The sequence below is a fragment of the Vulpes lagopus genome, chromosome 2 (assembly GCF_018345385.1).
Source record: "Vulpes lagopus strain Blue_001 chromosome 2, ASM1834538v1, whole genome shotgun sequence".
NCBI classification, from domain to species: Eukaryota; Metazoa; Chordata; class Mammalia; order Carnivora; family Canidae; genus Vulpes; species Vulpes lagopus.
The window spans coordinates 44,017,694-44,044,606 of NC_054825.1; the positions used below are offsets into that span (position 1 = coordinate 44,017,694).

At 43.9% G+C, this 26,913-nt stretch overlaps 1 protein-coding gene across 5 annotated transcripts in view; it reads right to left on the reverse strand.

Annotated features, from left to right (window-relative positions):
- ARID3B (AT-rich interaction domain 3B) overlaps positions 1–20,691 on the reverse strand; it is a 55,128-nt gene extending 34,437 nt beyond the window's left edge. For 2 of the 5 annotated variants that reach the window (XM_041745322.1, XM_041745319.1), the window contains exons 1-2: positions 20,583–20,691; positions 17,453–18,083 (exon numbers count right to left, since the gene is read on the reverse strand). In XM_041745322.1, coding sequence (XP_041601256.1) covers positions 17,453–18,007 — 555 coding nt within the window. In that variant the 5' untranslated portion in view covers positions 18,008–18,083; positions 20,583–20,691. Of the gene's footprint in view, positions 1–17,452; positions 18,084–19,259; positions 19,378–19,625; positions 19,705–20,147; positions 20,190–20,582 lie in introns of those variants that run through there. The other 3 variants (XM_041745320.1, XM_041745323.1, XM_041745321.1) reach the window with 3 other exon arrangements.
- Between the last annotated feature and the right edge of the window lie 6,222 nt (positions 20,692–26,913).

Here is a 26,913-nt window from a genome sequence, read left to right on the forward strand (position 1 = left end):
CACAGGCAACAAGAGTAAAAATAGACAAATGGGACTACAACAAAATAAAAAGCTTTTGCACAGCCAAGGAAACAATCAACAGAGCAAGAGGCAACATACAGAATGGAAGAAAATATTTGGGTGCTTGGGTGGCTCAGTGGTTGAGCCTTTGGCTCAGGTCATGATCCTGGGGTCCTGGGATCGGGTCCCCTATAGGGCTCCCTGCAGGGAGCCTGTTTCTCTCTCTGCCTATGTTTCTGCCTTTCTCTGTGTGTCTCTCATGAATAAAATCCTTTAAAAAAATTTCAAAATTAAAGAAAAAAATGGACGAAAACATTTGCAAATCATCTATCTGGTAAGGGGTTAATATCCAAAAGATGTAAGAAACTCCTACAGGGGTGCCTGAGTGGCTCAGTCAGCTAAGCATCCAACTCTTGATTTGGGTTCAGGTCATGATCTCCGGGTCATGAGATAGAGCCCTGTGTTGGGCTCCACACTGAGCAGGTAGTCTGTTTCTCTCTCTCTTCCTTGCCTCCTACACTATCCCCCAAATAAATAAACTTTACAAAAAAAAAAAAAGAAAAGAAAAGAAAAGAAAAGAAAAAGAAGAACCTCCTACAACTTATGGCAAAAAAAAAAACCTCCCAAATAACCCAATTACAAAAGGAGTAAATACTTGAACAGACACTTCTCCAAAGAAGACATCCAGATGGCCAACAGACACATGAAAAGATATTCAACAACACTAATCATTAGGAAAATGCAAATCAAAGCCAATGAGATGTCACTCACATCTGTTAGGATGGCCATTGTAAAAACAAACAGAAAATAACGTATTGGAGAAGATGTGGAGAAACTAGAATCTTTGTGCACTGTTAGTGGGAATGTAAAATGGTACAGCCAATCTGGAGAACAGTATGGAGGTTTCTGAAAAAATAAAAAACAGAACTACCATATGATATAGCAATCCCAATTCTGGATTATTTATCCAAAAGAATCAGGATTGGGGAGGAGGGTGGAGGATTTAGGAGACTAGGTGATGGACACTAAGGAGGGCACTTGATGAGCACTGGGTGTTATACTATATGTTAGCAAATTGAATTTAAATTAAAAAATAAACACATAGTCATAACATTACTCTTTATTTTTTTAATGAAGTGGTATTGGGAGAATATTTCTTTTAGAATATTGTAGTGTGTTTTCTTTTCTGCAAATCACTGAAATACCAGACAACTGTCCATTGTGAAATCATAGTAGGTTTAGCATGCTTAAGAGCTTGAATATTTTTTGTGTGTTTATGGTTGTGTAAATGCAAAGAAAGAGGAAATAAGGCTGCATAAAGTCACATCTGTATTTAGGCTTGCATTCATTTAATATTCATGTTTCATATAACTTTAAAAATACATTGTATTGCCATTTTTGTTTCACCCAGAAGTATCTTGATGAAAAGAAAATCCAGGAGTAATTATATGAATTCTGCATGTAAAAAAAAAAAAAAAAAACACATAAATACATAAATAAATAATTTGATCATCAAACAACAACAAAAAAAGAATCAAGATCTTAAAGAAATATCTGCACTCTCATGCTCATTGCAGCAGGGTTCACAATAATCAAAATATGGAATCAACCTAAGTGTTCATTGATGGATGAATGAATAATGAAAATGTGGCACACCAGAAATAAACCCATGCTTATATGGTCAATTAACCTATAACAAAGGAGGCAAGAATGAGTACACAATGAGGAAAAGACAATCTCTTCAATAAATGGCACTGGGAAAATTGGACAGCTACATGGAAAAGAATGAAACTGAACCACTTTCTCACACCAGACACAAAAATAAACTCAAAATGTGTCAAAGACCTAAATATGAGACCTCCAACCATAAAAATCCTAGAAGAAAACACAGGTTGTAATTTCTTTCACATTGGCCTTAGCAGCATTTTCCTAGATTTGTCTCAAGAGGCAAGGGAAACAAAAGCAAAAATAAACTACTGAGACTACGTCAAAATAAAAAACTTTTGCACAGCAAAGGAAACCATCAACAAAAGGCCACCTACTGAATGGGAGAAGATATCTGCAAATGATATATTCAAAAGGAATATCCATAATATATAAAGAACTTATACAATTCAACATCAAAAAAACCCAAATAGTCTGGATTTTAAAAAGGGGGGAGGACCTGAACAGATACTTTCCTAGAGACATACAAATGGCTAATAGACACATGAAAAGATGCTCAACATCACTAATCATCAGGGAAATACAAATCAAAATCACAATGAGATACCACCTTACACCTGTTAAAATGGCTAGAATCAAAAAGACTAGGGGTGCCTGGCTTGCTCAGCTACTGGAGCATGTGACTCTTGATCTCAGGTTGTGAGTTTGAGCTCCATATTAGGTGTGGAGATTACCTAAAAATAAAAATCTTAAGAAAAAAAAAAAGACAAGAATAACGAGTATCGGTGAGAAAGCGAAGAAAAATAATCCTGGTGCACTGTTTGTGGGAATGTTAACTGGTATAGCCACATTAGTAAGGAGGTTCCTCAAAAATTAAAGATGGAAATATCGTATCATCTAGTAATTCCACTACTGGGTGTTTACCCAAAGAAAATGAAAACACTTAATTAAAAAAGATATGTGGACTCTTATGTTTACTGCAGCAGTATTCATTATTTACAAAAGCCAAGATATGGAAGCAACTGAAGTATCCATTGATAGAAGGATCCATTGATAGATGAATGGATAAAGATGATGTGGTATATATACATATCACATTCACACACATATACACATACGTGTCACCATTATTCAGCCATAAAAAAGAGTAAGATCTTGCTACTGGCAGCAACATGGATGGGCCTAAAGGGTATGATGCTAACCGAAATAAGTCAAACAGAGAAAGACAAGAACCATATGATTTTACTTACCTGTAGAATCTGAAAAACAAATGAGTAAACAAAGAAAAAGCAGAAACAGACCCAGAAACACAAAGAAAGAACTGATGGTTGCCAGAGTGCAAGGAGATAGGAAGATGGGCAAAATGAGTGAAGGGGAGTGGGATAAATAAGCCATGAGGATAAAAGGTACAGTATAGAGAACCCAGTCAGTGATATTATAACAGTGTTGCATGGTGACAGGTGGTAGCTACACTTGTGGTGAGCACAGCAGAAAGTAGAGACTTGTGCAATCACTATGTTGTACACCTGCAACTAATGCGTGTCAACTCTATTCAGTTGCAGAATAAGACTGAGTCATTAAAAAGAAGAAAATCCTGCAGGATGTGGTAACATAGATGAACCTGGAGAGCATTATGCTAAATAATGAAAATATTTCAATTAAAAGTTAAATAAATGTAAGTGAATAAGCTAGTCATATAAGGACAGAAACTGCAGGAATACACTTACATACGATATCTAAAGTAGTCAAACTCATCAAGTAGAAAGGAGAATGGTGGTCACTAGGGGCTGATGGGGTAGGAACATGGGGAGTAAGTTTCCATTATGTAAGATGAAAAAGTTCTAGAGATCTGTACAACACTGTTTATAGTTAATAGGTACTGTACACTTAAAATTTTGTTAGGAGGGTAATCTCATGTGTTTTTACAATTAAAAAAAGAAAGAAAAATGGACAAAGGCCACAAGCAAGATAAGGCAAGAATAAATACAAAAGGCAAACAGGAAAAGAACAATATACATTTATCTATCCTCTGATACAACAAAATCTCCAGGATAATCTCACCTACCATAGAAATGCTGACACTAAGGCACAGGGTTATACAGCATCTACAAAGGTAGTTTAATTTATACTAAATGCATACACATAGCACACACACTCTTTTCTAACACATTCTGTAACTACACAGTTAAGTAGGTAAATATACAGAAGCAGCCGTAGAAGCTGATTCATGCCAACTGCAGTTTCCTGTGGGATGGGATGAGGTGAGGTAGAAGGGAGCAGGGAAAGCAACAGAACACTGTATGTATATATATATATATTTTTTTTTTTTAAGTATTTTATTTATTAATGAGAGACACACAGAGAGAGACAGAGATGTAGGCAGGACAAGCAGGCTCCCTGCAGGGAACCTGATGTGGAACTCGATCCCAAGACTCTGGGATCATGACCTGAGCCAAATGCAGACACTCAACCACTGAGCCATCCAGATGTCCTGAACACTGTATTTTTTTAAACTATAAATTTTTATTCTGCATTTTCCTATGTGGTTTTAATTATCCTGAGTGTCTATTCATATTACTTGTATAATTCCGAGATAAACGCTTATAAAATATTAATAAATCATTATGAACACACATGGAAAGACAGCCATAATACCAAGTGAAAGAGTACCTTGTAGAATAATGTGCAGCATTCCTATTTTTGTTAAAAACAAGCAAATGTATTTGTTTTTGTTTTTCAAGTGAAGGATCACCCCTCCAAGGCTATTTTTTTTTAAGATTTTTAAATTTTATTTATTCATGAGAGACACATAGAGAGAGACAGAGGTAGAGACACAGGCAAAGGGAGAAGCAGGCTCCAAGCAGGGAGCCCGACGTGGGACTCGATCCTCGGTCTCCAGGATCATGCCCTGGGCCGAAGGCGACACTAAACTGCTGAGCCCCCGGGCTGCCCAAGCAAATATATTTGTAAAGAGAAAAAAGTTCTGAAAAAATACATAGCATCAAACTGTTCAGAATGACCAATCAAAAGTCAGGTTTTTACTTTATACATTTCTATATTTCTAAAATTAACGGAGTTAATATAACTTTTGTAATACATTATTTTAAACTTTAAAAATAATCCTTTACAATAAATTTTAATGATAAAAATTACTTATAGTCTACTAGATGATGAAGGTTAGCCATGAAATTATATATAAAATGCACTATAATAAGCAGTTTTTTTTTTTTTTAATTTATGATAGTCAGAGAGAGAGAGAGAGAGAGGCAGAGACATAGGTAGAGGGAGAAGCAGGCTCCATGCACCGGGAGCCCGACGTGGGATTCAATCCCAGGTCTCCAGGATCGCGCCCTGGGCCAAAGGCAGGCGGCTAAACCACTGCACCACCCAGGGATCCCTCATAAGCAGTTTTAAAAAAGATTTATGTATCTATTTGAGAGTGAGCACACGTGCATGCTTGCACAGTGAGGAGGGGCAGAGGGATAGAGAGAATCTCAAGCAGATTCCCTGTTGAGCTTGGAGCTGGGACACAGGGCTTGAGATCATAACTAGAGCAAAACCAAGAGAGTTGGATGCTCAACTGGCCTGAGCCACCCAGGCGCCCCTACAGGCATTTTTTTTTTAAACACAAAGGAAATACAGTTGACCCCAGAACAACACCAGGGTTAGGAACGAGGGATGCTGACCCTACACACAGTGGAGAATTTGCATATTACTTTTGATTCCCAAAAAACTTAACTACCAATAGCTGACTGTTGACCAGAAGTCTTATCGATAACATAGTCAATTAACACATATTATGTATATGTATTATATGCTGTATTTTTTGTATCTCAATAAACTGAGATAAAGAATAGAAACTTTTATTAAGAAAATCACACAAAGAGAAAACACATCTGCAGTACTATACTGTATTTATAGGAAAAAAATACAGATATAAACAGACCCATCCAGGGGTGCCTGGGTAGCACAGTTGGCTAAGCACTGGACTCTTGGTTTCAGCTCAGGTCATGATCTCAGGGTTGTGAGATTGAGCCCCATACTGGGCTCCATGCTCAGCTCTGAGTCAGCTTGAAGCTTTCCCCCAACCCCTGCTCATGCTTTCTCTCTCTCTAAAATAAATAAATAAAACTTTAACATCCAGTTCAAACTTGTGTTGTTCAAGGGTCAACTGCCCAGGAAAATGTTTACAGTTACATCTAAGTTATGTGGTTATGGTGATTATATTTTCTCCTTTACAAATGTTTATATTTTCTATGTTTCTGAAATGAGTCTGATTTACTTTGACAATGAGAAAAAATAAAACAAAATTACTTATAGAGTAATGTGAGCACCAAAAAAAGATCATCATTGCCCTGCTCTATCTAGAATGGCTAAGTGAGAAAGAGCACAGGAAGAGGCTGAAGTCTGACCCTGTGGGTTAATATACCAGCTTCTCAACTGTGAGACTACAAGCAGCATAATTCTTTCCTCATTTGTAAAACAAACATTTAAAGAGAGATAAAAATCAGGATCTGACTCACACAACTCAATGAAATAAGGCAAGTACCTGGCACACAAGATGTCAAAAAGCCTAAGCTACTAAAAATCAAAAACAAAAAAAAACTCAACAAACAAAATCATGATTAAGGTCAGTCTGAAACAGAAGAAGTCTATTGCCTCCCTCCCTCTCCAAAGAAGACTTCACTCAGAAATACTAGATAAAATTCAGCACCCCACACCCCTTACACATACAGATGAGTTTGAAACCAAGACAGAAAGCAGAGTCCACAGTGCTGGAAACATAAAGGAATCAACCAGCAGTGAGCAGGTGCCAAAGCTGTAGGACTCAAGGGAGAAGGGATCTGGATATAGTTCTTAACATCTAAGGGCTGAGGACCGGGGATTTAATTGCAAGAGAGAGGAGTCCAGGCTGCAGGCGCCTTGCATGCCAGGAACCAGAACTGAGATAAATGCATAAAGCCAGAGGTCATGAAGGACTACACTTCCACCCCCCATGCCCCCATTAACTGGTGCTTAAAAAACTGCCCACCAGCCTGGAGAAGTAAGGAACCTTGTGGTTTGCCCAGGGCCTCGTGGAAGAATAGGGTCCATAAGAAAAGGAAGCCCAGGCTCTCACCAGGCACAGATGGAACTCCAAATTCACATTATCCCAAAGCAATGACAACTAGCTAAACTTGTAGGGCCCCAGCAGAAGAGAAGACAAAACTCCCCTTAGGAGTGCTTCCATAATCCAGCACATGGGATTCCCATGGAAACAAATCCCAACTCAAAATGAGCTTCCACTGGGAAAACAAAAAGACCACAAGAGGAAATAAGCCATCATATGGGAGAGTAACAGGAAACAAGAAATAGTACTCCAAGAATGAGATAATAATAGAATAATTTAAAAAGTCTCTAAAATAAGCATGTTTAAAGAATGGCAGAATGTTACTAATTGTTGAAAGCTGGGTAAAGGACACAGACAGTTGCTACCATTCTCTCTTCCTTTGTATGCTAGAGATTTCCATAATAAAAAGTTTTAACAATTCTGTAACATAAAGTTTTTAAAAAGTTAAAGATGTTCAAAGTGCTTTAAAAAAGGAATAGAGGGATCCCTGGGTGGCGCAGCGGTTTGGCGCCTGCCTTTGGCCCAGGGCGCGATCCTGGAGACCCGGGATCGAATCCCACATCGGGCTCCCGGTGCATGGAGCCTACTTCTCCCTCTGCCTGTGTCTCTGCCTCTCTCTCTCTCTCTGTGACTATCATAAAAAAAAAAAAAAAAAAAAAAAAGGAATAGAAACCAACTGGTAAAAAGAGGCAGATTTTTTTTTTAAGAGGCAGACTTTTTAAAAGTCAAAAAAGTACAGAAATTAAACACAATATTAAGATAAACAATTTTTTAAGTTATTAAGTAGCATAGAAAGAGCTGAAGAGAGAATTCAAAGTTGGAAAATAGAATATGAAAATATTTGGGAGCCTGGGTAGCTCAGCGATTAAGTGTCTGCCTTCAGCTTAGGGGACGATCCTGGGGCCCTGGGATCAAGTCCCACAATGGGCTCCCTGCATCGAGCCTGCTCCTCCCCCTGCCTGTGTCTCTGCCTCTGTCTCCGTGTCTCTCATAAATAAATAAATAAAATTTTAAGGGCAGCCCGGGTGGCTCAGTAGTTTAGCGCTGCCTTTAGCCCAGGGCCGGATCCCAGAGACCGGGGATTGAGTCCCACATCGGGCTCCCTGCATGGAGCCTGCTTCTCCCTCTGCCTGTGTCTCTGCCTCTCTCTCTCTCTCTCTCTCTCTGTGTGTCTCTCATGAATAAATAAATAAAATCTTTAAAAACAAAACAAAACAAAAACTAGAATCTCTAAGGTCCTAATATTGTTTGAGAGTAGTACAAAAAGTCAAGAATGCAAGGTAAAATCTAAATGTAATCAGGAAAAGATCAGAAACTGAATTATAACTTCTACCAGTAGAGGAGACAAAGCCTGAGTAAAAACAACACAGAACAAAAACAAAAAACAAAACCTCAAATGAACAAAAGACAGGAAAGGACAAAACAAGAAGCAAAGAGAACCCTTGGTCAAATTGAAAATCCAAATCTAGAGGGCAGAAATAGACCCACATGTATCACCAATCCTAATAATTACATGGATTTGTGGTCTTAAGATATAAACACTGGTATGTGTAAGGAAAAAAAATGTACTAGCACTTGTCAAAAGAAAGCCAGTCCTACCCTGGAATAATTTAATTCACCTCTCTCTGAAACTGATAAACACAAATGAAACTTAGTAAGGATAAGGAAGATTTGAGTAACACAACTAATAAGTTTGATCCAGTAGACAGATATGCAACCCCACATCTATCAAAAGAAAAATTTACATTCTTTCCAAGCACACATGGAGAATTTATAGAAACTGACCATACACAAGGCCAACAAAAAGGACATTGTAACAAATTCTAGAAAGTTATTATCATACCAACTCTCTAACTATAATGGTTAGAGCTTTATTATAAAGCTGGAAGTTAGTATATTTTAAAAACCCACATATTTGGAAACTAAAAAACACTATTGAACAATCCATGAATTAAAGAAGCAATCACAACTGAAATAATGAAATGTTTAGTATCAATCAATGAAAAATGTTACATATCAACATTTGTGGGATACAGGAAAAATGTGACCTTGGGAGAAATCTACAGCTTCAAATGCACTTATTAATAAGTAAGAAGAATTTCAGAAGATGTATTAAACATACAACTAAATAGGCTTAAAAAATAGACCCAGAATACATGTAAAATTTGGAAAATGTAATAGATCAGTGGCTAATAACACTGTCAATATTCAGGTTGTAATAGTATACTATAGCTTTGTAAAATGTTACCATTGGGGGTATCTATCTGGGTGGCTCAGTCAGTTAGGTGTCTGACTTGGGCTCAGGTCATGATCTCGAGGTCCTGGGATTCAGCCCTGAGTTGGGCTCCCCACTCAGCAGGAAGTCTGCATCTCCTTTTCACTCTCTCTCTGCCCCTCCCCCTACTGTGTGCCGTCTCTCAATTTCAAATAAATAAATAAAATCTTAAATAAATAAATAAATTAATTAATTAATTAAAAATAAAATGTCACCATTGGAGGAAACTGGGCAAAGTGTACAGGGATCTCTCTAAATTATCCTTTTTATAACAGCATGTGAATCTACAATGATCTCAGTGAAAATTTCAATTAAAAAAGAGGCAAAAAAAAAAAAAAAAGAGGCAAGAATACCAAACATTACCACCACCAGATGCTGGCGAGGATGTTGAATCCTCGTTCATTGTCAGTGGGAATGCAAAATAGTACAGCCACTTTGGAAGACAGTTTAGCAGCTTCCTACAAAACTAATCATACTCTTAACATACAACCCAGCAGTTGTGCTCCTTGGTGTTCACCCAAATGAGCTGAAAACTTACGTCTACACAAAAACCTGTACAAAGATGTTGATAGCAGCTTTATTCATATTTGCCAATCAACCAAGATGTTTCTTGATAGGTGAATGGATAAACTGTGGTACATCCAGATTCAATGCTAAAAAGAAATGAGCTATCAAGCCATGAAAAGACATGAGGGATCTTAAATTTATATTACTAAGTGAAAGAAGCTTATCTGAAAAGGCTACATATACACTGTATGATTCCAACTATATGGTATTCTGAAGAAGGTAAAACTATGGAGCCAAAAAAAAAAAAAAAAAATCAGGGGTTGCCAGGACTTAAAGAGAAAGGAGCACAGAGGATTTTTAGGGCAGTGAAACTATGTATGATACTACAGCGGTGGATACGTGCCATTATATATACATTTGTCAAAACTCACAGAAACTACAACATCAAGAGTGACTGGAAGGTAGAGACTTTCGAGGATAATGATATCTCAGTATAGGTTCATTGACTGCAAAACTGTACCATTCCAGTCGGGTTTTTTTGTTTTTAAATTCATGAGACACACACACACACACACACACACAGAGGCGGAGACATAGGCAGAGGCAGAAGCAGGCTCCCTGCGTGGGGCCTGATGCAGACCTCAATCCCAGGACTCTAGGATCATGACCTGAGCCAAAGGCAGACAGATGCTCAACCACTGAGCCACCCAGGTGCCCCTAATGGGGGATTTTGATAGTGGGGGAGGCTATGCATACGTGGGGGCAGGGACAATATGGGAAATCACTGTATCTTCCGCTCAGTTTTGCTATGAACCTAAGACTGCTCTAAAAAAATGAAATGGTGCCATTTGCATTAAAGAACAGAAACAAGAACAGGGCAAACCAAAAACAGTGGGAGACACAAATATTTATTCAGTACCTATAATCTGCCATTGCTCTGCTGGGCACCAGGATACAATGATAAGCAAGGCAGATTGTGTTCCTGCTGTCTTAGAGTTTACTGTCGAGTATAGGAATCAGATACCCAACAAGCCAACCCCACACAAACTCACAGAACCTACAACACCAAGAGTGACTGGAAGGTAAACTAGAGACTTTGGGGATAATGATGTTTCGGTATAAGTTCACTGAACCTATAAAAGTATAGTCATTGAACGTAAAAGTATGATGTTCAATGACAGTCTATAACCTGATCTACACTAAAGGTGAAGACAGTGCCTCTGAGGAAGCGATGTTTAACATGAGAACTGAAGGCTGCGTAAGAGTTAGCCTAGAGGAGTGTTCCAGGTAAGAGGACTAGCATATGGAAAGGCCAGGGTGGCTGGAGTACAGTGATACATCAGGAGATTCACAAAAATAAGGCTGACAAACTGGCAGGGATCAGATTATGCAGACTGGGCTTTTCCAATTAGAGCAACTGACATCATACTTGGGTGGCATTAAAGGAATGACATAATCTGATTGGTTTTTTAGAAGATCATTCCAGCTACTGTGTAGAGAATGGATTAGAATGGGGGAGGGAAGACACAGACACTTGTTGATAGCTCCAGCAGCAGGTCGGCAGCCTGGATTAGGGAGGTGACAGTGGAGGAGAAAAGTGGTCTAGACACTTAGGAGAGTTGGTAAGACCTGGTGAGGGACTGGACATCACCAGATGGAGTATGAGAGTGAGTCAACAAGAAGGTCTCTGATACGAGTGACCAAAGGGAGAGAAATGTCCTTTAAGAGAAGTAAGAACTAAGGAGGAAATAATCGTAGGGGAGTAGGCTGGAAATCAGGAGTTCGGCTTCACAGGTGTTAGACTTGAGATGCCAGTAAAACATCGAAGTCGAAATGTCAAGAAGGTAGTTGGGAATATGGCAACTGAACTCAGAATGGAAACAAGGGCCAAACGATGCATACTGGAGTCAATGGCTTGTGGACACTATTTAAAACCCTGAGAGTGAAAGAAATTGCCCAGGGCGGGGTGGGGGTGGGGGTATAGAGAAGAGGCGCTAAGCCCTGGAGAACTTGGGGTTCTAGTGTTCACACAGAAGAGACAGAGAAAGGAAAATAAGCTAATGGAGGGGATATGGAGAGCAAAGGAAGAGAATGTTTGGAGGAGAGGAGTCTACTGTATTCGATGCCACTGAGAAATCAAGTGAGGTGAGAGCAGGCTGGGCTTAGCAGCATGGAGGTGACTGGGAGGCCTCACCAAGAGGAACTTCAGGAACACGGAAGAGACAAAGTCTAGACTGCAGTGTGTTGAGGAGTGAGCTGGAGGTGACAAAGTGGAGGTAGGAGTGCAAACAATGCCTCTGGGAAGCTCTGCTGTGGGGACGGAGACAAGAGCTAAGCTGGAAAGAGATGTGTAGTCAAGGGAAGGTTTTTTAAAAATGACTTCTCATTCCCCTGTAACAAATGAACCAGACAGATTTATGGATTAAAGGAGCTTATTGTTGTGTTTTTAAATCTGGGAGACAGGAGAACACATATGAATGTGGAAAAAGTTTCAGAAGCCAGTGGGTCCAAAGAGTCAGGGAAAGAGCCCTTTCTCTGATGAAGCAAGTCCCTGAAAATTAGGAGGGGGATGGGGTCTCAGATGCATGTGGTGGGATCAGTGTTTGGTAAGAAGGGTAAGGACTTCAGTTAAGTCATGACCATGTATCTATAAGAATTCAAAGTAAATTTGGGGCACCTGGGTGGCTAAGTCAGGTACTCTGCCTTCGGCTCAGGTCCTGATCTGGGGTCTTGGGATAGAGCCCTGCACAGCAGGCTCCCTGCTCCCTTAAAAAAAAAAGAATTCAACGTAAATAAAGCTTAATTCTACCTAAAGAAGAAACATGCCCATGTCCTTATTTTTATTTTTAAAAATTTTATTTATTTACTCATGAGAGAGAGAGACCGAGGCAGAGGGGCTCCCCTGTGGGGAGCCCGACGTGGGCTTGATCCCAGGACCCTGGGATCACAACCTGAGCTGAATGAAGGCAGACGCTCAACCACTCAGCCACCCAGGTGCCATGCACATGCTCCTATTTTAATGTGGAAAGAAGCAGCTTCAAAAGTACAATGGTTTCTCAACAAGGAGAAAAAGAAAAGATTTTTTTTTAAAGTGCTGACTAAAGTGCAACAGTTTTAGCTCACATAATCCTGAAATGTTTCAGAGAACTCCAGATTATGAGAGTTTGGTCACAGCTCTGGGAAACTTGAAAAGGAATTGTTTCAAAGCAGTGTCTAGGATTTATGGAGCATCTTACCTACAAAGGTAGTAAAGCCTGAAGAAATACAGCTTCAAGATGTGTATTGGTGACCTAACCTGCTTGATGGTATAAATTTACAAAGATCTTCCACACTCGTATTCTTCTTCCACTTTGGTAATATTTTTACAGTTGCTCCCTGAGCATGGTGGGAGAGGATTACCATCCTCTGGGATACAAGTATGTATGGGTTCAGAGGGGTAGGTTAGGGCACCTGTCCAGAGTACTACAGCGAGCAAGCAGTGGAGCGAGGATCTAAATCCATGCCTTCTGGCCCCAAAACCAATGTTGATTTAATAATTAAATCTGTTACTAATTAACATGTTTGCTGAGTATTTATACCTTAACCTTTTGGGGTTAATGTCTAAAAGAGCAACCAAGCTGTCTCACAGATCACCACAGACATCTCAGGCATCACAGAATGCTAGGCTAGAAGCACCGCTGGCAGAGCCAAATGAGAGGGCTCAAGTTCTAGGTCCCAATCCTCTCCTGAGTGACAGTTTGGTCACCCAGGTGACTATGCGGAGAGACATGAACTCAACACAGATACTGAAAGGAGATTCAACGAAAACTCAAGGGTACCAAACTCTTCAGTGACCAAGACCGAAACACAAAGAAACAGTCCAGGGCAGTGCCTGACGAAAACATGGCATATGTTCTCTTTCTAATTACACAACATAAAGCAGGTTTCTCAACCTGGCACTACAGACCTCTTGAACCAGGTAATTCTAGGATGTGCACCAGCATCTCCCCCATTCCAGTCAGCACAGCCAAACGACATCTGGGAGCAGGGTGTGTTGGTGGTTTGGCGGGGGGGGGGGGGGGGGGGGGGGGGGGATGATCAACCTCAATTAAGAACCACTGATGAGACTCCACTGTGACAGCAGAAGCTAAGGGCATGCAAGACAGACCTACAAAGAAAAGTGAGGGACGCTTATGATCTTATTTTTATTCATGCAATAGTTTGCACAATCTTCACGAAAAGCATCAAATGTTCCAAAGACATGCAGTATGTACCTAGGAAAGTAGGACTAGCCCAAGAAACGGCACCTTATTATTTACACAAACTCTTGGCAATATATTCCAGAGACCAAGCAGTCCGCCATCCTTCAAGCTTCCCACACTCAGTAACCATGGAGGCTGCCAAAGTATGAAAAAAAATATATATATATACACACACACACACTTTGGCTCCCCCCATGCCTATCAAGCAATTGCTCATCTTTCTATTCTCTGGGAGGAAGTCCACCCCCTTCTGGAAACCTGGCTTCACTAAAAGGCTCAAGACAGACAAAGCCTGTATTGCCTGAACTACCCTCTTCCCAGGAAGACAGAGGACTACCCCTAATAGACCAGCAACACCCCCCACTTGGATGTGTGCTGACAGGGCTCTACTGAGCTCCCTTGAGAGAAGGGACACTCAGCTCTTTGTCTGTTGCCTTGTTTTACAATTGTTTACTCTGCCCATCGAAATCTGATGGGCTTTAGAATGCTTGGCTCAATGGCATTATCCATCTTCCCATCACCCTGGTGTCACAGAATACTATACTCTAATGATCTGGGCCTTAAGAAACAATTATTTTCTAAGAGTTTCTTTAAAGAGAATCCATAAAATTATTTTGATTTCATATGTTCTAAGAAAGGGATTACAGAACAAAGGAAACTGTGGTGTCCTTAAGCTTTTAAATTTTGCTTTTTGATCAGCAGGTGCCTGCCCACCTGCAACCCCCCAAAGTCTTACAAGATACTTTTGAGTATTCCTGTTGGTTTACCAAGCTAGCTAGCTACGCTGTAGACAAAATTAATGTTTTTACCTTGGTATGTAAATGTCTGAAACAAAACCTTGTTTTTAAAATATCTGCAGCACAGCTAAGACTGGGCAGTTGGGCTTCTGCTGACTTTGGACAGAGTGAAATTATTGCAATTCAAGACCAATGCCCCTTAAGGTTTCCACATGGGTTCTGCTTAAAATGTGAGCTCCTTAGTTCCACGGAGCTCAGGCCTGGCCCAAAGAAGCCTCAGTGAAAGTCTGTTGCATTAAAGAACAAAATGCACACGGCAACACATTGACAGTATTACCTGCAGAAGATCTTTGTAACTGTTGGCCAGAGCAAGACATATTCCATTTCTGCTCTCTACAAGTTAACTGCCTCAGAAACAAAAGACTGTGAACAATAAAAAAGCTGGCTAGTTTCATGGTCTGTAAGGGTTTCAACAGGCTCTCCCCGAGGGTATTTTTTCAGTCCCCCCCCTGCCTAAGCATAACTTTTTAAAAAGATGTTTTAATCGGCAAGCATATTATTTACTCCTTTAAAGGCAGAATTAGACAAAGAAGGAGGGTACAGAATGAAGTAATTTTATGAAATTAAATTCAAAAGGAAAGGGTGACGTGCATCTGAGGTTGTTTTTTAAGATTTTATTTATTTATTCATGAGAGACACAGAGACACAGAGAGAGAGGCAAAGACACAGGCAGAGGGAGAAGCAGGCTCCATGCAGGGAGCCCAGTGCGGGACTCGATTCCAGGACCCCGGGACCTCGGGGTCGCGCCCTGAGCCGAAGGCAGATGCTCAACTGCTGAGCTACCCAGGCAGCCCACGCATCTGAGGTTTTAAAGTCACTGTTACCCAAGGACCCCCTAACCCAGTTCTCGATCTCCAAATCCAAGGGGAGGGGGAATTTTAGGGTGCGAGATGAGGCCTCCGCTCTGTTGGTGTTTGTAAAACATCTTAGCAGGTGCTCTGCCGGGCAGTCTATAATTAGTCAAATACGCCTTAGAAATTTAAAATGAACCCAAAGGGTTTCAGAAAACCAACAGCCAGCCCCTGAGCACTGAGCTGTGTCTTCACAGGGCTGCTGTGCCCAGAGCACTGGGCTGGGTGCCTGCCGGTGTGCACCCATGTGTGCACGCACACGCCACTTCTGAAGAGGCTCTTTTTTCAGAGCTCTAATGGCTTGACCTCAACACCTGCTGCACTTCCTGAAGACAGACAGGCTCTGGAGCTCCACTTGTTCCTCGCAGGCGGCTGCACTTTCTAGGAACGACCGCACACACGCAGAGGCTGGCCAGCTGCCAAGGCGGGGGCAGCCCAGCCGCCTCGGGCCTGAACTTTCCCAGTGCTGTCAGGGCGGGAGCCCGCTGCGGGCTGACTCAGCGGCCGCATGGAACTCTGCCAGCCGCAGGCAGCGCGGGGGCTGTAGGCAACTCACAGATGTTTTGCTAAACTAAAGCAATCAGCCAGGAGGCGGGTCTGGGCCAGTGGCCAGGCTGCCTCTGTCGTGGAAGCTGGGACTCTCTGATCCAAGTCCCAGCTCAGCCTCTACCTCCTGGCGATCTGCGGGAAGGTCCGGGTGCCCCCAGGTGCCAGTGGGCACCTCACCCACTTCCCAGCCTGTTGGTGTGGCCTCAGCAGAGGACGGCGCTGTGTGCATAAAGAGCACCTGGAGCACTCCGACCTACCGGGTGCTGCTAGCTCAGTCAAACCTCACACCATCCCTGGGAGGTACGCTTCATCATTTTCACTTCCCAGATGAAAGGACACAGGCTCAGAGAGATTGAGAGCCCTACCGACAGGTCACAGGGTAATAAATGGAAGAGATGAGAATGGAACCATACTTTGCCAGCTCTGGAATCCACTGGAAACACCGCTGTGGTAAAACTCAGATCAACTACGCAGGGCTCCTTTATACAAAGACACTGTGTTTTCAGCTTCCAAAGCACTTTTCTTAGATGACTTCTCAGTTGCCCTGTGAAAACCCATAGTTCTTCACGACTCATTTCCAAAGAGCATCACTGGGCCACATGAAGAGCACATACTTATGAGTACCTAGAAACTACCAGCTTTGTCACAAACTCCCTAAGCACCAAAGAGTCACTTAACCTGGAACAACTCATCAGCAACTCCCATTCTTTGAGTGAGGAAAAACTGCACTGCAGGTCAGAAAGAGAAGAGGAATCAGAAGCCAAAAGCCTGGTTGAGAACACCTTAGAGTCCTGAGACTCCACACCAAGATAATTCTTTAAGATTCCAGAATCTGAATTTTTTGAAGCTCCCAAGACGACTCTGATGCTCAGCCATGTTTGAAAATCACTTAAGCCTGCCTTGGCTAAACTGGGAATTCTGAGGTCTACCCTTTCCTATTTCAAAGGGGGTGGTGTAAGGGTGAAATGATGCAATCATGCAGGCATGATTTGGAAAATATACACAACGCAAGAGCTTTGTGTCAGCTACACTTAGCTATAAACAACAAAACTGTCCTTAAAGAGCACGACGCTGGTTTAGCCTGGAGCTAAGCAATAGTCTTATGCAAAACTGTTCTTTTACTAAAAAAACTGTAATTAGAGCTACAATTACATTTTTAGATATCCCTCATAACACTGTTGCAACCTCTTCCTTCCTTTAAAAAAAAACAGATTGTACTAACATTCTTTCACATCCCACTTGAAACAATCTATATTCAGAGGAACCTGCACATTTCATTGCTGTAATCAAGAAAACAACTAGGAGAAAAAAAAATATCACAGTCTATGCATCACTAGGCTGTTGGGTCACTGAGTTGGGTGAGAAGGCCCAGACTGGCAGAGATCCTGACCCTGGCAGTTCTCCTCTCAGCTGGCCTTTGGGAAGAATAAATGACCCCCTGCATCATGAAGACTGACCTGCTTGAGCTGCTCATCCAGATTCCAGCTTGGCTGCCCAGCTGTGGAGACTGAAGGTGGGGCTTTGGAAGCATCTTTGGTATGGTCTTCTTTAGCTTGCTGTGCACGCAGTGGAAGCCCTGGTCCTGGAAGCAGACCAGATCCAAGTGCTGCTCTGGGATCCTGGCGAGCCACTTTCTGCACATGAAAATACTTGGAAGCAGCCTGGGCCTCTTTCTCAGCAACCTCTGCAACTTCATCATCCCCATCCTCATCTTCCAGACCTCCTTGCTCCTCCTCGGGCTCTGAGTTCACGTTGCTCCGTTCAAAAACTCGGGCCACTGCTGAGGCTGGTGGCCCTCTGGCTAAGGAACCCAGGGCAGGGCTGCTGGATGGCCTCCCAGGGGTGGCAGAAAGGAGAGTCTGCTGCGTGACCAGCTTCTGGGCATACAAGAACGGGGCTTCTCTCATCTGCTGTCCCTGCTTCTCTCTGGCATCCATCTGCAGAGGAGCCAGGGGAGGGGCCTGCTGGGGTGGTGGCTGCCGAGGCTGCTTCTGTTGTGCCAGTGGTTCCATCACTGCCTCAAGCTTCACCCGCCAATTGGCATGGTTCTGAACCTGGGTACAGCCCAGCCAGCACACTGGGTCTAAACTTTAAGTGATTAACAGAAACCACAAAGAAGGAGAAACAGGGGGGAAAACAGTAAAACATACATTAAAAAACTTTCTTTTTTCTAGTAAAGGGTATGACTTCTAAACATTAATCATATGCTCTAAGCCCTGGTTCTAAGAGGAGTGGTGTTGGGAGCTTGGGGTGGGGGTGTGGGTGTGGTAGGGAATGGTGTGAAGAAGAATGGGATTTACGAGAGGAAATTCGGGATGGATCTCAGCAGTGGTGGACAAATGTGGGTATAAAAAGTAAATCCAGACAGTTTCAAGCCTGCAAAACTCTGTTCTGATCTCTCTCTCTCTCTCTCTCTCTCTCTCTCTCGACATTATCAAACATTAGCGTGTTTATCACCGAAAAGGCAACCAGGTTTGTACTGTACAAAAGTTGTAAGTAAGAAAACCACAATAAAAAGGGAAAGAAGGGCCTGTCTACAAAGGAGAGAGCACAGCTTACGTTCCCAGGCCCATCAGAGAAAGAAAGCACCGCCCTAGCTAGGCCCAGAGCTATCAGGCAGACAGAATGAGCTCTCTCTTACAAAAGCAGAACACAGCAAACTGCTCTTAGGTTTAAACTTTTCAAATTTCCCCGATCGAATGGCTGGCCTGCTTTTCAAGGGGGCTGAGCCTCGCTAACTGTACATTATAGCCTCAAAAAAGAATCCAATTTCAACAACATGAAAGAAAGAAACATGCAAGGGGGCAAGAGTTTCAAATTGCAATGGTCAGCTCAAAACAAAAAACAAAAACAACAAAAAAAAAAACAAACAGGGAGGAATTCCTCTGGAGATTTTAAAGTTAATTAAATTGTAACAGATATCAATATTGTGTAAACAACAAGTTAATGCTGCTTTTTCATAAGTTGCCAAGTAAATCTCTTCACATCCCTCTTCTTTCTGATTCACTTCCACTGTGACATTCTATGACAAACGCACACAGAAAAGGCTTTCAGGCCCAAAGTGTTCTGGGGGCAGGTTTATCAGCATTCTTACCAATCAGTCTCCAGACACATCCCCCCTTTCACACCCTCTTCTCCACTCTGGCTTCCCCTTTCCCTTCCTCCTCTCCAGATCTCCACTCCCCCACCCCCAAGGAACCTCACTCCAGTTCTGTTTCCTCAGCAAGTCTCCATAACTGAAGGGGGATTACTAGGCACACGCACATTTTAGGTGAACAGGACTTGCAACAATGGCATACAGTGTTGTCATCACATGAAAGAACTCATTGCACAGGTTGAGACTTGATATTTGCGTTGTTTCACTGTTTTCCAACTGAGACTAAAGATTTAAAAAAAAAAAAAAAACGAACGGAGGTGGGGGGGGGGAAGAAGGGGGTAGGAATCACCTTCATAGCAATAAAAACTGCCTGGGTCTATTAATCTCTTAATGGGCAGGGGGAAGGTGCAACTCTTTAAAGCGAGGTGAAAAAAAGTGAAGATGAAAAATTCTCATTGTTTATCTGAGAAGCGCTTGCTTTGGCCTTTCACGTTCAGTGCAAGACTCAAATCCCAGTCTGCCTCTTTACTTGCCTTTTTAACTTCCTCTCCTGGCGCTTGAGAGAGTGTGACTTTAACGCCTGTAGCGCTTCTTTCAGTCGGCTTTGGCCCTCTTTACAGTGTAACAAAATATGAAAAGATTTTCAATCCAGCATTCAATCCAGCCGGCAAAAGGATATACATTGAGGATTTAAAAAAAGAAAAAAGAAAAAAAAAGAAAAAAAACTGGCGTCCAAAAAAAAAAAAAAAATTAAACAAAAGACTACAGCAAACAATCGGGTGATCATTTTAACTTTCCTTATAATAATAGTAATAGTAATAATAATAATAATAATAAAAACTTCCCTTATAATCACTACAATCTATCGCAAAGGGAATCGTTTTTCAGCCGGGCCCTGCCGGGCCCCGAACCCCCGCCTCCCGAGCGGCCGCACCATCTTCCCGGCGCGCTGTCCCCAGCGGGGGGGGGGGGGGGGGCTGTCTCCTCGGTGAGATGGAGAGGACTCAAGCCCCAGGTCACACGCCCTCCCCCCGAGACCCCGAGAGCCCACCTACCCCGTCCCGAAGCAGAAAGGTCCAAACAACAATGCCACCTGCCTACATAGAGAAAACTTGTGACCCTCGCAAATCTAAGCCACTCCGTCCCTAAACCCGGCCCCCCCCCCCATTTCCCCCGAAGCCCCCGGACCGCCGCGCCGGGGCCCCGGCCCCCCCCCCCCGCCTCCCCCAGCCCCATCACTCCGACCTCCCCCGAGCCCTCCAGCCAATCCGCGGGCGCTCCCCGGCCGCCCCGACCCCATCACCCTCGCCCTCGCAGCTCCCATCTCTTTATCTCACCCCCCCCCCCCGGGGTGCGCGGCGCGTGGGGTCCGCTCCCCGCGCCCTCACCTTCCCCCGCACACCTGCCTCCCCTCGCAGCCCTCCGGCCCCTCCACCTGCAGCAGCCCCCGCCCCCGCGCGGCTGAGCGAGCCGGGCCCCACGCGGCTTACCCGAGCGGGGCGCTCCGGGGTCCGCCGGCGTCAGGCCCCGGCTCCAGCCGCTGCGCCTCGGCCTCCTCCGCAGCCGGGGGCCACAGCCGGGGCGGGGCCCGCACCGGAAGCGGCGCCGCGGGGCCGGGGCCGCGAGCCCGGGGCGGGGCCGCACTGGCCGGGGCGGGGCCTGAGGCCGGAAGCGGCCAAAAAGGGAGCGAGGGGCGGGGCCAAGCAGGAAGTGACTTCAGGGACGGCCCCGCCCCGCCGAGTCGGCGGCGGAAGCGGACGGACGCCGGCGGGGATTTCGGCCAATGGGAAGGCGCGCACGGCCGCGGACTTCCGGCGTCAGGACTTCCGCGCGGAGTTGAAAAGAGTCGGTCTGCGTTGCTCCTCGTCCGCGCACCCTGCGGCCGCGGAGGGTGGTGTGGCGCGGCGTCGCGTTGGGAGGAAGGCACAGGAAACACCACGGGTGCCCGCGGGATATTTTTCTGCTTCGGTTGCTTTCCCGCGCTGCCTGCTTTCAAGTCGATCTTCCTCTGAGATTCCCGCTTCCAGGTCAGTGTTCCCGTGAACCTCCCGGGCTGAGACCTGGCTGCCCCCTGAGGATGCTTCGTCCCCGGGGCAAGGCGTATCCTCCCTTCCCGGGTCCCAGAGGGTGGGGGCGCTCTGTGTGGAAGACGCTCCCCTCCTGGAAAAACCCTCGCTTCCCCGACGCTTACTCTTAAGACTTTGCCGCCTGTCGAACCGCCCTTCGAGATCAGCCGTTCACTGGGGCGGCCAGCTCCCGCTCTTGCTTTCCTGTCGTCTATCTGCCACCTGGATAATGTCAGGTGGATAATGAGGCCCCGTTACCATCTGGGCCTCATCTCTAGCGACCCTGACATCAGCCCCCCATCTCTAGCGACCCTGACATCAGCCCCCATCTCTAGCGACCCTGACATCAGCCCCCATCTCTAGCGACCCTGACATCAGCGCCCTCATCTCTAGCGACCTTGACATCAGCCCCCATCTTTAGTGACCCTGACATCAGCCGCCCCTCTAGCGACCCTGACATCAGCCCCCATCTCTAGCAACCCTGACATCAGCCCCCATCTCTAGGGACCCTGACATCAGCCCCCCATCTCTATGGACCCTGACATCAGCCCCCCATCTCTAGCGACCCTGACATCAGCCCCCATCTCTAGGGACCCTGACATCAGCCCCCCATCTCTAGCGACCCTGACACCAGCCCCCCATCTCTAGGGACCCTGACATCAGCTGCTCCTCTAGCGACCCTGACATCAGCCCCCCATCTCTATGGACCCTGACACAGCCCCCATCTCTAGCGATCCTGACATCAGCCCCATCTCTTGCGACCCTGACATCAGCCCCCCATCTCTAGCGACCCTGACATCAGCCCCCCCCATCTCTATGGACCCTGACATCAGCCGCCCCTCTAGCGACCCTGACATCAGCCCCCCATCTCTATGGACCCTGACACCAGCCCCCCATCTCTAGGGACCCTGACATCAGCTGCTCCTCTAGCGACCCTGACATCAGCCCCCCATCTCTATGGACCCTGACACCAGCCCCCCATCTCTAGCGATCCTGACATCAGCCCCCATCTCTTGCGACCCTGACATCAGCCCCCCCATCTCTAGCGACCCTGACATCAGCCTCCCCCCCCATCTCTATGGACCCTGACATCAGCCGCCCCTCTAGCGACCCTGACATCAGCCCCCCATCTCTATGGACCCTGACACCAGCCCCCCATCTCTAGCGACCCTGACATCAGCCCCCCCATCTCTAGCGACCCTGACAGCAGCCCCCCCCCCCCCGTCTCTATGGACCCTGACATCAGCCCCCCCTCTAGCGACTCTGACATCAGCCCCCATCTTTAGTGACCCTGACATCAGCACCCCCCATCCTAGTCAAAAATCAGGACTTGTCACCAGAAACGTTATCGCATCGCAGATTAGTAATTGGAACAGCCTTCTGTCCAATTATAGTCTGATGTGCTTTCAGCTTGACTGCCTAGGAACTTCTTCCTAACTTCATTGAAAGCCTCCATTAGGGGGATCCCCCAGTGGCTCAGCGGTTTAGCACCGCCTTCAGCCCAGGAAGTGATCCTGGAGACCCAGGATGGAGTCCCACATCAGGCTCCCTGCATGGGGCCTGCTTCTCCCTCTGCCTGTGTCTCTGCCTCTCTCTCTCTCTGTCTCTCTTGAATAAATAAACAAAATCTTAAAAAAAAAGAAAAAGGAAGAAAGAAAGAAAGAAAGAAAGAAAGCCTCCAATAGTCCAGTGAAGTTTTTCACTTCCCTTCTTATGTATCTGAGATACGATGGTACACCATTACAGTCCTACTCTTGGTCGTAACCGTGCCCGCCACTCCCTTTTCCCCACCCAGGTCCTCTGCCCTAGAGGGACCCACATGCTTCTCCATGCCTGTATCCTGTAGAAAATTTTCCTGATGAGCAGACTGGCGTCACTAAGTTATTAATTTCAACCTTAAATGGGCTCTGAACAGTACCTGGAAATTTCATTGTAATATTTTTCTGGTTAACTTGCTTGCCACTATCTCTGCAAATCTGTAACCCTACACTTCCCATACATCTTCCCCTGATTATCTTACTGTATGTGTAACAAAAAATGCAGAATGCCCTATACACCCCAAATATAGAAACAGTAATTAAAAGGAATACATGCCGGTCACCTGGGTGGCTCAGCGGTTGGCTCAGGGCATGATCCCTGGATCTGGGATCGAGTCCCACATTGGGCTTCCTGCAGGGAGCCTGCTTCTCCCTCTGCCTGTGTCTCTGCTTCTCTCTCTGTGTTTCTCATGAATAAATAAATAAAATCTTAAAAAAAAAAAGGAATACATGCACTCCTATGGTTATTGCAACATTATTTACAATAGCCAAATTATTACAAAAACAGTCTGAGTGTTCCATCAATAAACGAATGGATAAAGGAGACATGGTATATACACAATGGGATATTATTCAGCCCGAAAAAAGAATGAAATCTTGCCATTTGCAATTTGGATGGAACTAGGAAGTATAATGGTTAGTTGAATAAGTCAGGCAAGGAAAGACAAATACATGATGTCACTCATATGTGGAACTTAAATGAGTAAAGTTGGGAGAAAGACAAACTAAGAAATAGATTTTTAACTATAGAGAAACATGATTATGAGAGAGGAAGTGGGTGGGGGGAATGGGTGATACAGATGATGGGGATTAAGGATTACACTTGTCTCTTAAGGAGTACCCTTGAGCACTGGGTGGTATATGGAATTATTCACTCAATATATTGTGCACATGATACTAATATAACTCTGTATGTTAACTATACTGAAATTAAAATGAAATAAATGCAGAATGCCTTAAAATCTAGAAATGTACGTGTGTTCCCATTCTGTCTTTTCCTCCTATAACTTATTAAATCACAAATATTCATTGAACTCACACTATGCCAGGCAAGGTGCTTATTAAGCAGTGAACAATAAAAAAGTCCCTATCCTAAAAGACTTTTTTAGTGTTGAGAGACAGAAAAACAAATATGTGCTATGATGAAGAACAAAGCAGAAAAAGGGTTAGACAGTGGTGTCAGGTAGCTGCTCTTTTAGATGTTAGAGAAGGACTGATAAGCAGAAAGTGGAACTGATTTGATGGAGTAAGCCATGTGGATATCTAGAGGAGTGTTCCAGGCAGAGAAGACAACGGATTCAAATGCTCTGAGGCAGGAGCATGCTTGGCTTGCTAACAGAATAGCAAGGAAATCCCTATAGCTGATACAGACTGAGTGAGGGGGATGGTTGCAGGAAAAGAGATCGGAGAAGTAGTCAGGGGCCCAGTCACGTGGATCTTTCAGGCCATGGTGACAACTTTGGATTGTTAACACTGAAACCACTGGAGAGTTTTGAACAGAAGAGTGGCCTTATCCGATTTAAGGCTCTAAAAGGCTTATTCTAGCTGTCGTGGGGAGAACAGACTGAAGGTGGAGGTATGATTAGAGGAGAAACACTAGCCCTGGCAAAGGATGATGGTGGCCTGAGCTAGGTGACAGCATTGAAGGTAGTAAGAAGTGGTCAGATTCCAGGTCTATTCTGAAAGTAAAGCCACCAGGATTTACTGATGGATTGAATGTGATGGATTGGAGAAGAGAGTCAAGAGTCAGGGATGAAGCCAAGGTTTTTGGCCTGAGTAACTGGTAGAATGGTGAAACCATCTACTGACCTGGGGAATGCTATCAGAAACCCCAATGAAAACTCAGCAATATAAAAGGATGAAGTATTGATATACCCAACGACTTGGCATTACAGCATAACAATAGAGGCATTACGCTGAATGAAAAGCTAGTCTCAAAGTGACACTCTTGAAAAGATGAACACTAGTGATGGAGAATAAGTTAGTGGTTGCCAGGAGTTAGGGGTGGAGGAGTGACTGTACAGTGATAGCAAAAAGGAAGGTTTCACAAGGTGAAACTCTTGTGTATCCTGATTGTGGGGCAGTTTCATGAATCTATGCATGTGTTGAAATCCACAGAACTGTACAACAAAAATACAACCAATTTTATCGTATGATAATTTTTTGTAAGCCAAACATTTCATGCATGCATGAGTTCTCTTCCCCATTCCCAGGGCTCCCCTTTAACCTCTTGCAATACTGGATCCTTCCATCAGTATTCTATCAAGTTCTAGTTTCAACCATCTTTTGCTTGAAAAAAAAAAAAAAGAAACAAAAAATCTTTCCCTTGACCCCATATTCTATAACTAAAGGCTTATTTCACTATTCCCCTTTCTGGAAAAATTTCTAGAATTACTATCCTCACTGCAGCCCAGTTGATCTTATCTCTCCTTAAAATGATGGGATGAGCCCTGGGTGTTATTCTATATGTTGGCAAATTGAACACCAATAAAAAATAAATTTATAAAAAATTTTTTAAAAATAAGCATTTTAGTTGCAAAAAAAAAAAAAATGCTCTATGGCTTCCCGTTGCTCTTGGGATCAAGACTGAAATTCCTTCATGCAGCCTGCAGAGCCCCTGCCTACCTCTTTGGTTTTATCTCTTTGCCTCAGGTCAGTAGCGGACCCAAGAGGGCAGACTAACCAAATGATCTCAGTAGTTAGAAAAGTCTCAAAAAAAAAAAAAGAAAAGAAAAAAGAAAAAAGAAAGAAAGAAAGAAAGAAAAAGAAAAAGTCTCACCAGAGAAATATGTTTAAACCCTGAGGTAATCACCTATCCTGGTTATAAGGACTATCGTTCAATCTCTCTTTTATCTTCTAAGTATAGGAAATGAACTGAATAGCCTTGTTATTTTCCAGCTTCTTCCCTCAAGAGGTGTAGTCTTTCCTCTCTCTGAATCTAGGCTTGGCCACGTGACTTGCTTTGTTCTATGGGACATTAGCAAATCTGATATAAGGAGATTCTTTAAAAAGTGCATAGAAATTGTGGCTTGTTTTCTCTTCCTGGGAACTCTTCCACCTTGTGAAAAACTCATGGATGACATGAAGGGTGAGGGGAGGCATGTGGCCCACACCTCATCTGACATCTAACCAATTGTCAAACATATGAGTGTGGCCCCTTAGACCAACTAACCTGCCAACCACCAGACATGTGAGCCAGGCCATTGTAGACTATCCAAGTCCAGCTGTGTTGGCCTAGATTAGCTGTGGTCTGGTGAACCCACAGACCAGTGAAAAATAATGTTTATATTGTTTTAAAGTTAAAGCAATAAATTTTGAGGTGGTTTGTTTTGCAGTAAAAGGTAAAGGATACCCATGGCATTTCTTTGCATCCATTAGGCTGGATTTGGTTGGGTGTACTTCTTGGAACTGCTTAGCATCTAAAGACGAGAGCCACCATACATCCCCTTCACATAGTCTATGTTATCTTATGTTCTACCATCTGATTTCTCACTGTTTTGCTTATTTACAGCAGGGGTTATCTCACAACGCCATGTCTTTTGTACTTCAACTTGTTTGGTAAAACTACTATAATTGACATGGTTTTCACTGATTTTATTGTTTGTTTATTTTTAAATTATTTATTCATGAGAGACATGGAGAGAGAGAGGCAGAAACAGGCAGAGGGAGAAGCAGGCTCCATGCAGAGAGCCTGATGTGGGACTCAATCCCAGGAATCCGGGATCACGCCCTGAGCCGAAGGTAGATGCTCAACCGCTGAGCCACACAGGCATCCTATTCTTTTTTTATTTTTATTTATTTATTTATCTATTTTAATAAATTAATTTTTTATTGGTGTTCAATTTACCAACATACAGAATAACACCCAGTGCTCATCCCGTCAAGTGTCCCCCTCAGTGCCCGTCACCCACGCACCCCCACCCCCGCCCTCCTCCCCT